The 16,750-nt window shown below is 52.3% G+C and overlaps 1 protein-coding gene across 12 annotated transcripts in view; it reads left to right on the top strand.

The window, feature by feature from the left end:
• Positions 1-16,750, top strand: part of GRTP1 (growth hormone regulated TBC protein 1) — a 65,545-nt gene that overhangs the window by 18,319 nt on the left and 30,476 nt on the right. For 3 of the 12 annotated variants that reach the window (XM_015439566.3, XM_005586305.4, XM_015439567.4), the window contains exons 1-4: positions 1,520-1,630; positions 1,740-1,888; positions 11,010-11,168; positions 14,922-15,046. In XM_015439566.3, coding sequence (XP_015295052.1) covers positions 1,599-1,630; positions 1,740-1,888; positions 11,010-11,168; positions 14,922-15,046 — 465 coding nt within the window. In that variant the 5' untranslated portion in view covers positions 1,520-1,598. Of the gene's footprint in view, positions 1-1,519; positions 1,631-1,739; positions 1,889-2,356; positions 2,571-8,192; positions 8,315-11,009; positions 11,169-14,921; positions 15,047-16,750 lie in introns of those variants that run through there. The other 9 variants (XM_065533517.2, XM_065533516.1, XM_065533518.1 and 6 more) reach the window with 6 other exon arrangements.

Raw genomic sequence — 16,750 nt, 5'->3', positions numbered from 1 at the left:
TGTGTCCATTGCTCCAGAAAGCACGAGGGACGCGATGTAGGAAACGGGCTTCAGTTACAGCTGGAGAGGGGTTCAGCGGGTCACCGACTTAGGCAGAGAGGAGCCCAGACGACGGTTCGAAGACCCTGGGGACGGACGCCCACCTGTCAGTCCTGGGTTGTGGGGCACCCGTAGGCCGAGGGGCAGGAGGCTATGGCCCTGACTCCTGGTTTGGGTCTAAACATCCCAAGGAGGTGAGAGCGTAGGGTAGGGGCTGTGCGATCTTTGAAAGGAAGGACGCCGCGTGTTACCAAAAAGGCCAGTGCTGCGGAGCTGGGCTGAAAGCGTGGGGAGTTCCCAGAACCAGCAGACTAGGAACGGAGGAGCCGTGTCGGGGGCTCTGCTCTGCCGAGCACTGAACCCCCACAGTCATGCAGGGGCTGGAGAAGGGTGAAAGGCAGAGGCAGGAGTCCACACTTAGGGACCGGTCCGTTCCACACGCTGCTGTCCAGGCTCCTGGGTGGCACTCGCATGGAACATTCCGGAAACACCGATGGGAAGGTCCCAAAGTTGGTTCCCAAAGGCCCTGACGGACCCGCAGGGGACGCTGAGCCTGTGATCCTCGCCTCACCCAGACAAGGTCGGGCTGCTTCTCCCGGGAAAGCGCGTCTGGAGTCCGGGAACGGCCGCTCCTCCTGGGGCCTGTCCAGGGCGCCCTGGGCCTAAATCACAGGCGGGGAGAGGCGTGTCGGAGAAGCCCCCGCTCCAGACCCAGGGCGAGGTCGCCCCAGCACCTCACTTCTGGGGTCTCCCCTTTGCCACGTCGCCAGAGCAAAATTCAAAATCCGCAGTTCTGGCAAATTTCCGGGGCCTCCCGGACACCAAAAGCAGCTGAAATCTCAGGACAATGTCATGGAGCGCGGACCGAGAAGAAGCCGTTCGGAACCAGCGCTGCCCGGATTCTCCCAGGCCTGGCTCGCCGGTGGGGGGACCCCGGCCCTGGTTTGGCGGGGCAGGAACGGGCGGGCGCCCCTGGGGGCCTCTCATTTGTGTGTTGGTCTCGGCCTTAAAATGCAGCGGAGAAAATAAAAAATAAAATACAAATAGGAGTCAGGTGTCAGAGTCGGATCCGCCAGGCACTGAGGATTGAAGGAATCGCAGAAGCAGCTCTTCTCACCCGGGTCCAGGCCGCGGGGATCTGCGGGGGGCGCCCCGACTCTGCCCTTCTGCCCGACCCCGCCCGAGACGCCGCGGCCTCCGAGGCCCCAGGAGCAGGCCCCGCCCCGCCCCCACCCCCACCCCCACCCCCACCCCCACCCTCACCCCCCCTACGCCACCCATTCCCCCCTCCTCGCCCGTTCACCCCTCTCCGCCCGTTCCCCCCACCCTCCGCCCACTCCCCCCCACCCTCCGCCCATTCCCCGCCCTCCGTCGCCCGCCCCTCCCCCGGTCCTCCCCCGCCCCTCACCCCCTCCTGCCCGTCCTCTCTCCCCTCCCCCTCCCCGCCCCAGCCCCGCCCCCCCGCGCCCGCGGTCCCGCCGGAAGGACTTGAGCGCCCAGGAGCCGGGAGGCGAACCTGGGACCCGCTGGCCTCGCTCGGTGCGCGCCTCCCTCCCCACATGGAGCCCGCCGAGCGCTCGCGGGTCCCCAGGTGGGTGGCGCGGGGTGCGGGCGTCCCTGGCGGCTGCGGTCCCCAAGCGGGCCCCCGACCCCCCAGAGGAAACTTCGGGGACGCCGGCCTCCTTCTCTCCGTGTTGCAGGATCGACCCGTACGGATTCGAGCGGCCTGAGGACTTCGACGACGCCGCCTACGAGAAGTTTTTCTCCAGCTACCTGGTCACGCTCACCCGCAGGGCGATCAAGTGGTCCCGGCTGCTGCAGGGCGGGAGCGTCCCCAGGAGCCGGACAGGTGGGTCCCGGCGGCGCAGGTGGGTCCCGGGGGTGCAGGTGGGTCCCGGGGGTGCAGGTGGGTCTCGAGGGCGCAGGTGGGTCGCGGCGGCGCAGGTGGGTCTCGAGGGCGCAGGTGGGTCGGGCTGGGACGGGCGGGGCAAAGTTCGGCCTCCGGGAGCGGAGGGAGGGGGAGGAACCTTCCAGGGCAGGTCCGGACTTGGCTGCGGCTCCGAGCTAGGGCAGCCGCAGGGACCTGTTTTCCTGCTTTGGGATGGGCCGGCTGGTCGGACGCGAAGGAGACCCGTCCCTCCCAGAAGGGAGCCAGATCGGGATGGATCAAAACTCGATCCATGCCGGCTGCGGTGGCTCACGCCTGTAATCCCAGCACTTTAGGAAGCCGAGGTGGGCGGATCACCTGAGGTCAGGAGTTTGAGTCCGGCCTGACCAACATGGTGAAACCCCGCCTCTACTAAAATTACAAAACTAGCCGGGCGTGGTGGCGCATGCCTGTAATCCCAGCTACTCCGGAGGCTGAGGCAGGAGAAGCACTTGAACCTGGGAGGCGGAGGTTGCAGTGAGTGGAGACTGCGCCATTGCACTCCAGCCTGGGCGACAGAGCAAGACTCCATCCTTGTGACGGGACCCACAGGGTCCTGCTCCACCTGCCGCTCCCCCGCGACCCCAGGCCTCCTGCTGCTGCGGTGAGTACTGGCCTGGCCGCCCGCCCACCCGCCTCGGGGTTAGCTGCAGGGCCCCCTCCTCAGGAGCTCCCCAGCCTTCCCTGTGCGGGGGGCACCGCCTCACCTCTGCCTTTCCCAGCACAGCCTCTGCTGGAGTCAAAAACCCTTCCTCCCTGTCCCGGATATTTCATTCACTGCTCAGTCCTCAGAACCTGCGACAGTGCCAGGCGACTTCCCTGTGTGTTCAGTGAATGAATGAAGTGCCTGCCTGGGGTGAGGGCTTGGTAGGAGTGTGCCCTGGAGCTAGGAACTCAGATGAGTGGGGTCAAAGGGGAGTCCTGGGGGCTTCCTGAGAAGGGGGATGTGAATGGCAGCTGAGCTTCAAGGGATGAGCTGTGTGCTCCAGGCTGTAGGACCTGGTGGGGAGGGGCAGAGATGAAGCCGGGGTCCTGCACCTGGGCGGAGGGTCGGAGGTGTGTGGTGACCACGGCCAGGCACAGAGAAGCCAACTGTTAAAGGTTTTCCAGGCAGGGGGTGATAAGATCAATTTTTGCTTTTATTTATTTATTTGAGACAGGGTATCCCTCTGAGTGCAGTGGCACAATCACCACTCACTGTAGCCTTGACCTCCTGGGCTCCAGCCATCCTCCCCGCTCAGCCTCCCACGTAGCTGGGACCACTGGCGCCGCCACCACTCCAGGCTAATTTTTAAATTTTTTATTATTTTATTATTTTATTTTTTTATTTTTATTTATTTTTTTTTTTTTTGAGACGGAGTCTCGCTCTGCCGCCCAGGCTGAAGTGCAGTGGCCGGATCTCAGCTCACTGCAAGCTCCGCCTCCCGGGTTTACGCCATTCTCCTGCCTCAGCCTCCCGAGTAGCTGGGACTACAGGCGCCCGCCACCGCGCCCGGCTAGTTTTTTGTATTTTTTAGTAGAGACGGGGTTTCACCGTGTTAGCCAGGATGGTCTCGATCTCCTGACCTCGTGATCCGCCCGTCTCGGCCTCCCAAAGTGCTGGGATTACAGGCTTGAGCCACCGCGCCCGGCAATTTTTAAATTCTTTATGGAGATGGAAGCTAATATCCTATATGCTTCCCACAAATGCATCATGTCCCATCCCTGTGGCCTCTGCATATTCACATGTTTCCAGTGGAACGTGTGTCTTTATTTTTCCTTTTGATTTTTTCTTTTCTATTTATTTATTTTTGAGACAGAGTCTCACTCTATCTCCCAGGCTGGAGTGCAGTGGTGTGATTTCAGCTCACTGCAACCAACCTGTGCCTCCTGGATTCAAGTGGTTTCCCTGCCTCAGTCTCCCAAGTAGCGGGATTACAGGCACCTACCATCACGCCAGGCTAATTTTTGTATTTTTTTTTTTTTTTTTTTTTTTTTTTTTTTTTTTTGAGACGGAGTCTCGCTCTGTCGCCCAGGCTGGAGTGCAGTGGCCAGATCTCAGCTCACTGCAAGCTCCGCCTCCCGGGTTCCCGCCATTCTCCTGCCTCAGCCTCCCGAGTAGCTGGGACCACAGGCGCCGCCACCTCGCCCGGCTAATTTTTTGGGTTTTTAGTAGAGACGGGGTTTCGCCGTGTTAGCCAGGATGGTCTCGATCTCCTGACCTTGTGATCCACCCGTCTCGGCCTCCCAAAGTGCTGGGATTACAGGCTTGAGCCACCGCGCCCGGCCAATTTTTGTATTTTTAGTAGAGACGGGTTTCACCATGTTGGCCAGGCCGGTCTCGAACTCCTGACCTCAAGTGATCCGCCCACCTTGGCCTCCCAAAGTGCTGGGAATACAGGTGTGAGCCACTGCGCCTGATTTATTCTTAAAAGTTAACTGGTCTTTTAATTTTAAAAAGTAAGATAAAAGTATATAAGACATGTGAACTTAAAAAGCATAATTTATGTACATGGTAAACACTTTAATCATACTAAGGGCTACAAAGTGCAACAGGGAGTTCTCTCCCACCCCTGGCCCCCATCTCCTGTAGAGATGACCGAAGGGGACTGTCGTTCCATCCCCCTCAGGAACAGAAGTGCACGCTTGGTTCTGCAGTTTGCTTTAAGAGCAGGGGAAGTCCGTGGGAAGTCCTGTGGCTGTGACCTGGAGGTTGGTTACAGCAGAACATCTGAAAGATGTACGGTTGTGCATAAACTTTTTGTTTTTACAGAAAACACAACTGCACATTCATTCTTCTGTCTTTGCCTTGGTCGTTTGGGTCTGTCCTCTTGCTCTCCTTTTCTTTGACTAGGGGCTGCTAACTTGGGTCCCCTATTTTCCTTTTTAGGGAACCACTCAGTGCGTTGCCCCCACTTTCCAATATGGATTTGGGAGGGGGTTCTGGGAAGAGCAGGGAAAAGGAAAAAAGCAATCCGGATGCAGAATCCTCCAGATTTTTATTCATTTCCCCAATCCTTTGCAGTTATTTTACACGTAATTCAACAGTTTTTTTTTGCCTTTTTTTTTTTTTTTTTTTTTTTTTTTTTTTTTTTTTTTTTTTTAGCGTTGGTCTCTATCAACTCTTTCTAAAAACTTCACTTTGTTTTTATTGAAGTAACAATAATTGTTGTGTTTTTAGTAGAGACGGGTTTTGCCTTGTTGGCCAGGCTGGCCTCAAACTCCTGAGCTCCAGTGATCCACCCACCTCAGCCTCCCAAAGTGCTGGGAAGACAGGCGTGAGCCACCAAGCTGGGCTGATTTATGTAATGTTAACTGGACTGTGTAATTATGGTAGCATCACTGGCATGAATGTGTCTGTGAGCAAATACATCTCTTTGGTCCCCTATGAGCCTCAGCGTGCGGGGTGGGAGCCACAGGGCTGTGGGCCTGCTCTGCAGTGAGTGGGGATGCTGGTGACTCCGGTGGGAGGCTCGAGGAGTCTGTGGTCGCGTGTGTCCCTCCTGGCCTGGGGCCTGGGTTCCGATGTGACCGTCAGGGTGCTCATGGGCACTGGCAGAGCCTCAAGTGCGGAGGGTCGGGCATAAAACAGGAGTGGGAAAGTTATTCCAAAAATGGGAATACAACTTCTTCCTGCCAGGTATTCTGACGGTGGTAAAGTTCTTCTGTTTTTGGAGGATTTTCATCTGCACTTCCCATGTTAAAGTCTCCAGGAACACAGTCATCTACCAATCTCAGCAATCCACATGTCTTAAGGGATAGTTATAACGTATTCTGCCTGATCACACTCTTGGTGGGTACAATAAATACTGTATTTTCCTTTTTCCGTAGCAAATATCCACCAGGAGCCCTTAGGAAGACAACTTCCTCTTCCTCCCTAGAAAGACTAAATTCAACAAACTTAGTCCTGTTGAATTCCTATTTCATTCTCCATCTCGAGAAGGGAGGTCTGCAGGGAAGCAGCTTCAGGGCCATTGGCTTCTTGGAGACCTCCTTCCTGGTGGCTTAGAATATTAACACCACCTAAGTTAAATTGAGAAAACATATTTTCAAAGATACACCGAAAAACTGGGGATTTGCCTAACTTTGTCTGGGTAGACAGATGGATGTCAGTTCTCTGGATGTAGCTTCTTTTTAAAAATTTCCCAACTGTTTTGAATTGATATGTTATACTTCTGCAAACATTAGTGACGCTCCGTGGGTTAGCCCTGCCCCTGGGAAAGTGTCAGTCTGTGAGGACAAGTAAACGGTTTTCATTCTTCTATAAAGAAACAGTGTAAATCCAGATAACAAACTTATCAAAAAATCCCAGAATTCTTTGTTCTGTGAAGCTTCTGGAGTTGCTCCAACAGCCAGAGCTGCTGGGGGACCTCGGGCGCAGGCTTGGTGCCTTCTGTTCACCTTACAGATGAGGAAACCGAGGCACGCTCAGGGTCTGGAACCTGCAAGTCATAGGGAAGCACAGTGTCTGACTCCAGAGCTGGTGCATTTAACCATTTTGACCTTTCCCTTAAATACAACCTTGATATTATTGTTATTATTTGAGTCAGGGTCTTGCTTTGTCACCCAAGCTGGAGGGCAGTGGGACGATCATAGCTCACCGCAGCCTAGACAAGCAGTCCTCCCGCCTCACCCTCCAGAGTAGCTGGGACTACAGGTGTGCACCACCATGTCCAGCTAATTTTTAAGATTTTTTTTGTAGAGATGGAGTCTCCTGGGATTACAGGCATGAGCCACTGCACCTGGCCTATCAAACAGCAATTTACAGTAAAATTCACTCTTACCAGTATATGGTTCTGTGAATTTGGACAAACACACGGCTAGGCAATCATCACCACAATCAAGGTTCTGTCACCTTCAACAATCCTGTCCTTTGAAGTCGGCCCACTGCCCACATCATTGACCTCTTCCCCATTCCTGTAGTTCAGCCATTTCCATGGTGTCGTCCGTGGAATCATACAGATTGTAGCCTTTGAGTCTGGTTTCTTTCATTTGATGCATTGGAGATCCATCCAGGACTTTGTATGTGTCAATAGTTCATTCCATTTTATTGCTGAGGTACTTCATTTTGTGGATGTACTACAATTTTTAAAAATCCCTTCATCAGCTGAAGACATTTGGAATGTGTAAAGCCAACATTATAACATTCACCTACAGGTTTTTGTGTGAACTAGTTTTCATTTATCTTGACTGAACACTTTGGGATCGCTGGGTCATATGATAAGTGCGTGTTTAACTAACTATTAAGAAATTACAAACCGTCTTTCCAACGTGGCAGTAAAATTTGGCATTCCCACCACAAATGTCTGAGTCTTCTAATTGCTCCACAGTCTTGCCAGCTCTTCATATTGTTGGTAAACACCAACATTATTTTACCAACATTATTTTAGTCGTTCTTTTGTAGATGGACTATTCTGTCTGCATTAAATTTCCTTTGCACTTTTATCAAAAAGCAAGTGGTTCTGTTTGTGTGGGTCTCTTTCTGGATTCCTTTTTATATCCCATTATTCCATTTGTCTTAACTTTTCTCCAGTACCACGTTGTCTATCTTACTGCAGGTTTATAGTAAAGCATAAAATCAGGTAATATGTCTCCTCCAACTTCATCTTCAAAATTGTTTCGGTTCTTTTCACTTTGCATATAAAGTTTAGAATCAGCTTGTCATTGTCCACAAAAAATTTTTTTCCTGGAACAGTGATAAGGAGGTGTATGTAGGAATCTGTAGATCAACTTTGGAAGAAATGACTTTTTTTTTTTTGAGATGGAGTCTTGCTCTGTCACCCGGGCTGGAGTGCAGTGGCGCGATCTCGGCTCACTGCAAACTCCGCCTCCCGGGTTCCCACCATTCTCCTGCCTCAGCCTCCCAAGTAGCTGGGACTACAGGAACCCGCCACCATGCCCGGCTAATTTTTTTGTATTTTTAGTAGAGACGGGGTTTCACCGTGTTAGCCAGGATGGTCTCGATCTCCTGACCTGGTGATCCACCCGCCTCAGCCTCCCAAAGTGCTGGGATTACAGGTGTGAGCCACTGCGCCCGGCCAGAATTGACATCTTAATATTGAGCCTTGCCATCTGTGAACATGGTGTATCTATTAGTTTATTTCAGTCTTATTTGATTTCTTTTGCAGTATTCAGCATTTGGATCCTGCAAATATTTCGTTAGATTTTTACCTAAGTATTTCTCTTTTTTTGTTGCTATTGTAAATGATGCCAATTTAATTTTTTTTTATGTATTTATTTTTTTGAGATGGAGTCTTGCTGTGTCTCCCAGGCTGGAGTGCAGTGGTAAAATCTCAGCTCACTGCAACCTCCGCCTCCCAGGTTCAAGAGATTCTCCTGCCTCAGCCTCCCAAGTAGCTGGGATTACAGGTGCGTGCCACCATGCCTGGCTAATTTTTGTATTTTTTTTAGTAGAGATGGGGTTTTGCCATGTTGACCAGGCTGGTCTTGAACTCCATACCTCAGGTGATCCACCTGCCTCGGCCTCCCAAAGTGCTGGGATTACAGGCATGAACCACCATGCCAGGCCCCAATTTTAAATATACGATTTCCAGTTGTTCATTATTAGTTTGTAGAAGTACCACTGGTTTTTGCATGGCCTCTTCTTTCTGCTTCTGTCCCTCTCAGAACAGTCTCTGCCTGTGCTGGGACTCGCCCTCTCCTGCTGTTGTTTAGCACAGAATGACCAAATACTCATTCAGAGCATTCCTGGTCAAGCTGCCCTCTAAGAGTCATGAGACCTACAGCAAACCTTAGTACGAATTGTACTAACTTGGAGGAAAAGTCAGGCTGAATTATTGGTGTCTTTGGTAGAATTTTAAAATAAAGCAAAACATGTTTTTCTTGTTCCTGTAAGCAGTGCGAATAAACCATAAACCAAGGGTACTGAGATGTTCTTGCCTGAACTTGATCCTCCAAATATGTTTCTAAACCAGAAAAGAGGGTTTCTTATGAGGGATTCTTTTTTTTTTTTTTTTTTTTGAGACAGAGTGTCACTCTGTCACCAGGCTGGAGTGCAGTGGCATGATCTTGGCTCACAGCAACCTCTGCCTGCCACATTCAGGCGATTCTCCTGCCTCAGCCTCCCGAGTAGCTAGGACTACAGACACAAGCCAGCACGCCCAGCTAATTTTTTTATTTTTAGTAGAGATGGGGTTTCACCACGTTGGCCAGGGTGATCTCGATCTCTTGACCTTGTGATCTACCCGCCTCCGCTTCCCAAAGTGCTGGGATTACAGGCATGAGCCACCACACCCAGCTAACTCTGGTATTTTTAGTAGAGATAGGGTTTCACCATGTTGACCAGGATGGTCTTGATCTCTTGACCTCAGGTGATCTACCCACCTTGGCCTCCCAAAGTGCTGGGACTACAGATGTGCGCCACCACGCCCATCTAATTTTTGTATTTTTATTAGAGGATGGGGTTTCACCATGTTGGCCAGGATGGTCTCGATCTCTTGACCTCGTGATCCACCCACCTCAGCCTCCCAAAGTGCTGGGATTCCAGGCGTGAGCCACCACGCCCGGCCCTTAAGAAGGATTCTTTGGCTTTCAGTGGATGGCATTAGTGTCTGTTTTCTCTCTCCTCTGGGTCTTCCCTCCTTGCCCTTGTATCATTCGTCACGTATTTAGTGAGCTATTATTGCCTCCCAGGTTCCATTCCAGGAGTGGGAGGCCCAGTGGACAGACAAGGGCCTGTCCTTCCAGAGCCTGATTTTCTCAGTAATCACCTAGCACACAATCATCTGCCCGTGTCCAGAGGATCATACACTGTGATCACCTTGGAATTGGAGCTCATAAAGTTTTACCCTATAGTCCTTTTCTTGACTGTAGCCTATGAAGTTATTGTAAGTTTTTATCTGCTAAATACAGCTGGTGCCTCAGATTTTTTTCTTTTTATGGCAGCTTATAGAATTTCGCAAATTGCATATGCCTTCTTTTCTAAAGTATGGTTTCTTTTAAAATAATGGTTTCTTTTCAAATATGTGCAGGGCCGGGCACGGTGGCTCACGCCTATAATCTCAGCACTTTGGGAGGCCGAGGGGGGTGGATCACAAGGTCAAGAGTTCGAGACCATCCTGGCCAACATGGTGAAATCCTGTCTCTACTAAGAATACAAAAATTAGCTGGGCATGGTGGTGCGTGCCTGTAATCCCAGCTACTTGGGAGGCTGAGGCAGGATAATTGCTTGAACCCGGGAGGCAGAGGTTGCAGTGAGCTGAGATTGCACCACTGCGCTCCAGCCTGAGCGACAGAACAAGACTCTGTCTCGAAAAAAGTAAAATATGTATAGTGTAGTATCAAAGGAAAACAGCAAAACTTTAAATATTTGCTTTGAAAATTAACTGTTTTGTAGCTTAAGAGTACAGTGTCGCAACTTTGGACTTAACATAATTAATTCGGATGTTAGTCATGCATATCTTTTCCATCTGCCTAAGAAATTACTCAGTATTACTAATGAAGATAGCTCATGGCTTTTGGCTTCTGTCCCTATATGTTTATTAGAAAATACTAATTTTAGAAAATTACTAATTACTTTTTCACATTTTTATTGTCAATTAAAATATCCTCACGAAATGGAGTAGCTTTCAATGTATAGAGATAACTGCACAAGGAGGACAGTGACGTCTGCCACTAAAACCGTGGTCTCCCAGGTGCGGCGTCCCACCTGAGGTGCTCACAGCTGAGCCCAACCAACGTCCTTGTTCTCAGCTTGCCCTCTCACTGTTTTGCCCCTTTGCTGCTCCTCTGCACTGCTCTTAGGGAGCTTTCCGGGGCAGCCGTCTGACCGTGGCTCTGTTTCCTGACCACCTGCATGGGATGGCGAAGTGGGGGTGGGGGTGGTTCTGTAGCCAGTCTGATTTGTGCTCTGTTGAGAGGGGGAGGAGAGCAGAATTTTTGAAGGAGTATATGTACCAGTTTTGGTGGAGATGGATGAAGTTCTGGGTCTCTCTAATACTCGATTTAAGAAGGTAAGTGGTGAGAGCAGAAAGTGTGGCAGGAACGTGTGGGCCCTGCAGGCCTCTGGTCCAGCTCACACGCTGTCTGTCCTCTCGGCCTTCAGTGAAGCGCTATGTCCGGAAGGGGGTCCCGTTGGAGCACCGTGCCCGCGTCTGGATGGCGCTGAGTGGGGCCCAGGCTCAGATGGACCAGAATCCCGGCTACTATCACCGGCTTCTCCAGGGAGACAGAAACCCCAGGCTGGAGGACGCCATCAGGACAGGTGAGGCAGCGGGGATCAGGCTCTGGCACAGGGCCCGGGGGCCAGAAGGAACTGGTTTCCACCCAGTGTCTAGTCTCAGTGTCCAGGAGTGAGTGGTGCGTCTGCTGGTTTTAACTTAAAGTCACGTCTTCCTCCATGAAAGAATAAAAACTGAAGTCTTTGCAAGGGGAGAACAATGATCGTAATTCACTCAGCAAATATTCACGTGCCTAGCTGGCTAATACGAAAATGGTCACGAAGGAGCAGACATGCTCCATGAAGACCTGCAGGACAGTGAGAGGCAGCCTCTGTTGCCGGCGGGCTTTGCGCCGGGCACTGGTCGCGTGGCCGTCGTACGCAGCCGTGTTCATGAGGCTGCACACCAGGGCTTCCTTTTTTGTGTCTGTCATAATTGCTGGACTCCCTTCTCCTCTGATTTTCTCAGTAATCACATAGCCATAGGGTCCCTGGCTCTCAGAAGTTCAGAATGCTAACAAAATTGATTAACCTAAGGCTGGGTGCGGTGGCTCATGCCTGTAATCCCAGCACTTTGAGAGGCCGAGGAAGGCAGATCCACCTGAGAATAGGAGTTCGAGACCAGCCTGGCCAACATGGAGAAACCCCCCTCTACTAAAAATTCAAAAACAGCCGGGCATGGTGGTGCATGTCTGTAATCCCAGCTACTCGGGAGCTGAGGCAGGAGAATCGCTTGAACCCGGGAGGTGGAGGTTGCGGTGAGCTGGGATCGCACCATTGCACTCCAGCCTGGGCAACAAGGGTGAAACTCCATCTCAAAAAAAAGAAAAAAAAAAAGAAAAATTGGTTAATCTAAATTGAATAATTAGATTTTTAGAAAGTACATCTGCCCTTCTGATTTTAACAGTTTTTGAGAAATACACACTTAAACACAATATACTTAATTTTAAAAAACCCAGTGGCTTTAAAGTGCTGTGAGGTTAGAAAGACTTGGGAGGGTGAGGACACGGTGCTTCCTGCTACCCTTCCTGGGGGTCTCCTGTCCACAGGGCTGAGCCAATGGGGAGGGGGCTACCCAGGCTGGGGGCTGGGGCTGCCGGGGAGAGGCTGCATCCTGACCGCAGAGTGTTTGCCGCCAAAGGTCTCCAAGCAGATGGACAGCCTGGCGGCCAGAAACGCTGATTCAGGTTGGGAAGAGGAGAGCTTGGGTGCAGTGGGGAGGGGGTGCATAGTACAACAGAGCACTGCTGTCTGAAAAATGAGTTTAAAGGCTCTGTTTTGTGGTTTTTTGGATGATTTTTTTTTTTTTTTTGAGACAGGTGTCACTCTGTTGCTCAGACTGGAGTGTAGCCGTGCAGTCACAGTGAGTGCTTACTGCAGCTTCTACCTACCAGGCTCAAGTGATCCTCCTGCCTCAGCCTCCCACGTAGCTGGAAATGATCAGGACCACAGGTGTGCACCACCACACCTGGCTCATTTTTTTAATTTTTATTTTTTTGCAGAGATGGGGTTTTGGTTTTGAACTCCTGGGCTCTGAGGATCCTCCCTCCTTCACCTCCCAAAGTGCTGGAGTTACAGGAGTGAGCCACTCGCCTGGCTGAATCTTTTTTTTAATTATGGTAAAATATGCCTAATATAAAATTTACCATTTCATTTTCCCAAGCTGAAGCTCTGTCCCCATTGTCAAGCACCACCCCCGTGTCCTTGCCCAGCCCCTGACAGCCCGCAGTGCACTTGCCTCTGTGCTTTGGCAACTCCGGGGTCACGTAAGAGGAGTCCTGTGGGCTGTGTCCTGTGCGGCTGGGGTCCTTACCCTCGCCTCAGTCCTCACGGATCCTCTGTGCTGCATCTCGTGTGAGAATTTCCTCCTCCTTTGAGTGAATAATATTCCACGCATGGGCAGACAACATTTTGTTCATTTATCCACCTGTCAGTGGACCCCTGGGCTCTCCTGCCGCATGGCTGTTGTGGGTGGCACGGCCGTGAGCCTGGGTATGTGGATTCTGCTGGGTCCCTGCTGTCAGCTGTGGGCTCCTACCCAGAGTGTGGGGCTGCTGGATCCATGGCAGTTCTGTGCTTAGTAATTGGAGGCACTGGTCAGTTATCTTTCAGGAGCCATGCAGTGGATGGTCCAGCCCCACAGAGCCAATGCCAGGCCACGCAGTGCAGACAGAAAGCTCCCCTGCACTTCCATCTCCACAGTGGAGATGGAGCCATCTCCTTTCCCACAGGATATTATCAAAACATCTCAAGACGCTTAGCATGGTGGCTCACGCCTGTAATCCCAGCACTTCGGGAAGCTGAGGCAGGCAGATTATTTGAGCTCAGGAGTTCAAGACCAGCCTGGCCAACATGGCAAAACTCCGTCTCTACAAAACAATACGTAAATTACCCCAGGCATGGTGGTGTGTGCCTGTAGTCTCAGCTACTCAGGAGGCTGAGGTGGGAGGATCACTTGAGCCCTGGAGGTCAAGGATGCAGTGAGCTGTGATTGCACCACTGCACTCCAGCCTGGGTGACAGAGTGAGACCCTATGTCAAAAAATATATATATATGGAAAAACTCAATAAAAATATTACATAGAAATGAACACAGCTAGTCACTCTAGTCTGAAATAGCAAAAATACTAACTTCCCCTTGACTGATTCCAGTTTTTGGAATGTTTAGAATTCCATTAAAAAAAAAAAAAGGCTCTTTTGTAAGAAAACACACAATGAGAAATAATGTGCTCTGAGGCACTGAACTAATGTTCGCCCAAATCTAGTTTTTTGTAAGCAAAGACAAGGCCTGGGGCCAGAGGTTGGAAACAGACTCACAGTATTTTGCAGCCGTTATGGAGAGACCAGAGGCGGTTGGGTTCCTCCAGAGTGGGGTGTGTGCACATCTCAGCATCACGGCTGGCGGGGGCTGCTGTGAGTCAGCCTTGGAACCGGCCGTCCGCTGGTGACCGCGTGGGGTGCCTGGTAAACACCTCTAACGGAGGTAGGGCCAGTGGGAGCAGAAACCAGTGGAGTTGTCGAGCCAGCATTATCCTTCCTGCCTGGCTTGCGTCCGGGGTTAACGTGGAGGTCAGCTTCAGTGAGGCCTGGCACTGGGCCAGCGTGAGGCTTGGTTAGTCTCGGGGACCCATGTGGCATCCGGATCCCCCGGCACTAGACAGCTTGTCCAGGGCCACTGTCCTGCCAAGAGATGCCTGGGCTGGACAGTGGGGGGGTTGGTGCCGAGGAAGGAAGAGGCCGGCAGGGATGCCTCCTGCACACGCAAGCTGACAATGCGGGGTTTATTCAGTTCTCAGCTCTCAGCTCTCAGCCGTGTCCTTTATCTCTGAGGAGTCTCAGTTTATTCTGTCTCCTGCTGTTTTGCATCTTCGGAATTAGGAGAGTATCCCAAAGTTCTGTGGGCATTTCTCTCCACCTGTCACCCTGGGTCCTCGAGGCAGAGCTGCCTCCACTGTGCACAAGGTCCGAGGTGCAGGAGGCCTGTGCTGGGGGCCGGGAGGAGACGGGCATCGAGGAAGGAGCGCCATGGCCTGGCCGCCAGCTCTGGGGTTGCTCTGCCGTCCCTGACTCTGCGGGAAGGACGGTTGGGGCCCCCCTCCACCCCGAGTCCAGGATCACCCCCTCCTTCCTGGCCCAGTGAGCCTGTCGCTCTGGCTGTGTTGAGTCTGCTGTGCGGCCAGGGTGAAAACCAGTCCCTAAGTCCCAGGTGGAAGCCAGGTGGCCACCCTCGGGGCAGCTGGAGGGGTGGGAGGCTTGTGGAGCAGAAACCCGTGGGTGATTCCTTCTGAATTTCCCGCAGACCTGAACCGGACCTTCCCCGACAATGTGAAGTTTCGGAAGACCACGGAGCCCTGCCTGCAGAAGACCCTGTACAATGTGCTGCTGGCATATGGGCACCATAACCAGGGAGTGGGCTACTGCCAGGTGAGCCTCGGGACCCTCCGACGCAAGCATGAGGTGGCTGTGAGGACGGGTCTGTCCACAGCTGCGGGCTCGGCAGTGACGGCTTCATGTCTCTGTCAACAATGTTCATGAATTCCACATCCTGACGCCCCATCGAGGTTCGGACACCGTTTGCCAGCAGGGAGGACAGGGAGCAGCAGCTGACAACCTTGTTTCGGCCTCAGGCAGCGGGGGGAGAATCAGTGAGCACGGGACACAGAGGGCGAGTGCTGTGGGGTGTGTGTGTGCTGTGGGGTGTGTGTGTGCTGTGGGAAATGTGTGCTGTGGGGCGTGTGCTATGGGGCATGTGTTGGGCACATGTGTGCTGTGTTGTGGGGTGCGTGTGCTGTGGGGTGTGTACTGTGGGGCATGTGTGTGCTGTGGGAAATGTGTACTGTGGGGCGCGTGTGCTGTGGGATATATGTGCTGTGGGGTGCGTGTGCTGTGGGATATATGTGCTGTGGGATATATGTGCTGTGGGATATGTGTGCTATGGGATATATATGCTGTGGGGTGCGTGTGCTGTGGGATATATGTGCTGTGGGGTGCGTGTGCTGTGGGGTGCGTGTGCTGTGGGGTGCGTGTGCTGTGGGATACATGTGCTGTGGGGTGTGTGTGCTGTGGGATATATGTGCTGTGGGATATGTGTGCTATGGGATATATATGCTGTGGGGTGCGTGTGCTGTGGGATATATGTGCTGTGGGGTGCGTGTGCTGTGGGATATATGTGCTGTGGGGTGCGTGTGCTGTGGGATATATGTGCTGTGGGGTGTGTGTGCTGTGGGATATATGTGCTGTGGGATATGTGTGCTATGGGATATATATGCTGTGGGTTATATGTGCTGTGGGGTGCGTGTGCTGTGGGATATATGTGCTGTGGGGTGCATGTGCTGTGGGATATGTGTGCTATGGGATATATATGCTGTGGGGTACGTGTGCTGTGGGATATATGTGCTGTGGGGTGCGTGTGCTGTGGGATATATGTGCTGTGGGGTGCGTGTGCTGTGGGATATATGTGCTGTGGGATATGTGTGCTATGGGATATATATGCTGGGTGCGTGTGCTGTGGGATATATATGCTGTGGGGTGCGTGTGCTGTGGGGTGTGTGTGCTGTGGGATATATGTGCTATGGGATATATGTGCTGTGAGGTGCATGTGCTGTGGGGTGCGTGTGCTGTGGGATATATGTGCTGTGGGATATGTGCTGTGGGGTGCGTGTGTTGTGGGATATGTGCTGTGGGGTGCGTGTGCTATGGGGTGTGTGTGCTGTGGGGTACGTGTGCTGTGGGGTGCGTGTGCTGTGGGATATATGTGCTGTGGGATATGTGCTGTGGGGTGCGTGTGTTGTGGGATATGTGCTGTGGGGTGCGTGTGCTGTGGGGTGCATGTGCTGTCGGGTGCATGTGCTGTGGGATATGTGTGCTATGGGATATATGTGCTGTGGGATATATGTGCTGTGGGGTACGTGTGCTGTGGGGTGCATGTGCTGTGGGGTGCATGTGCTGTGGGGTGCATGTGCTGTGGGATATATGTGCTGTGGGATATGTGCTGTGGGATGCGTGTGCTGTGGGGTGTGTGTGCTATGGGATATATGTGCTATGGGATATATGTCCTGTGGGATATATGTGCTGTGGGATGCGTGTGCTATGGGATATGTGCTGTGGGATATGTGCTGTGGGGTGCGT

This window comes from Macaca fascicularis, chromosome 17, assembly GCF_037993035.2.
Source record: "Macaca fascicularis isolate 582-1 chromosome 17, T2T-MFA8v1.1".
Classification (NCBI taxonomy): Eukaryota; Metazoa; Chordata; class Mammalia; order Primates; family Cercopithecidae; genus Macaca; species Macaca fascicularis.
The sequence above is the reverse complement of the archived record's forward strand: the minus strand, read 5'-3'. Positions and strand labels throughout refer to the sequence as shown.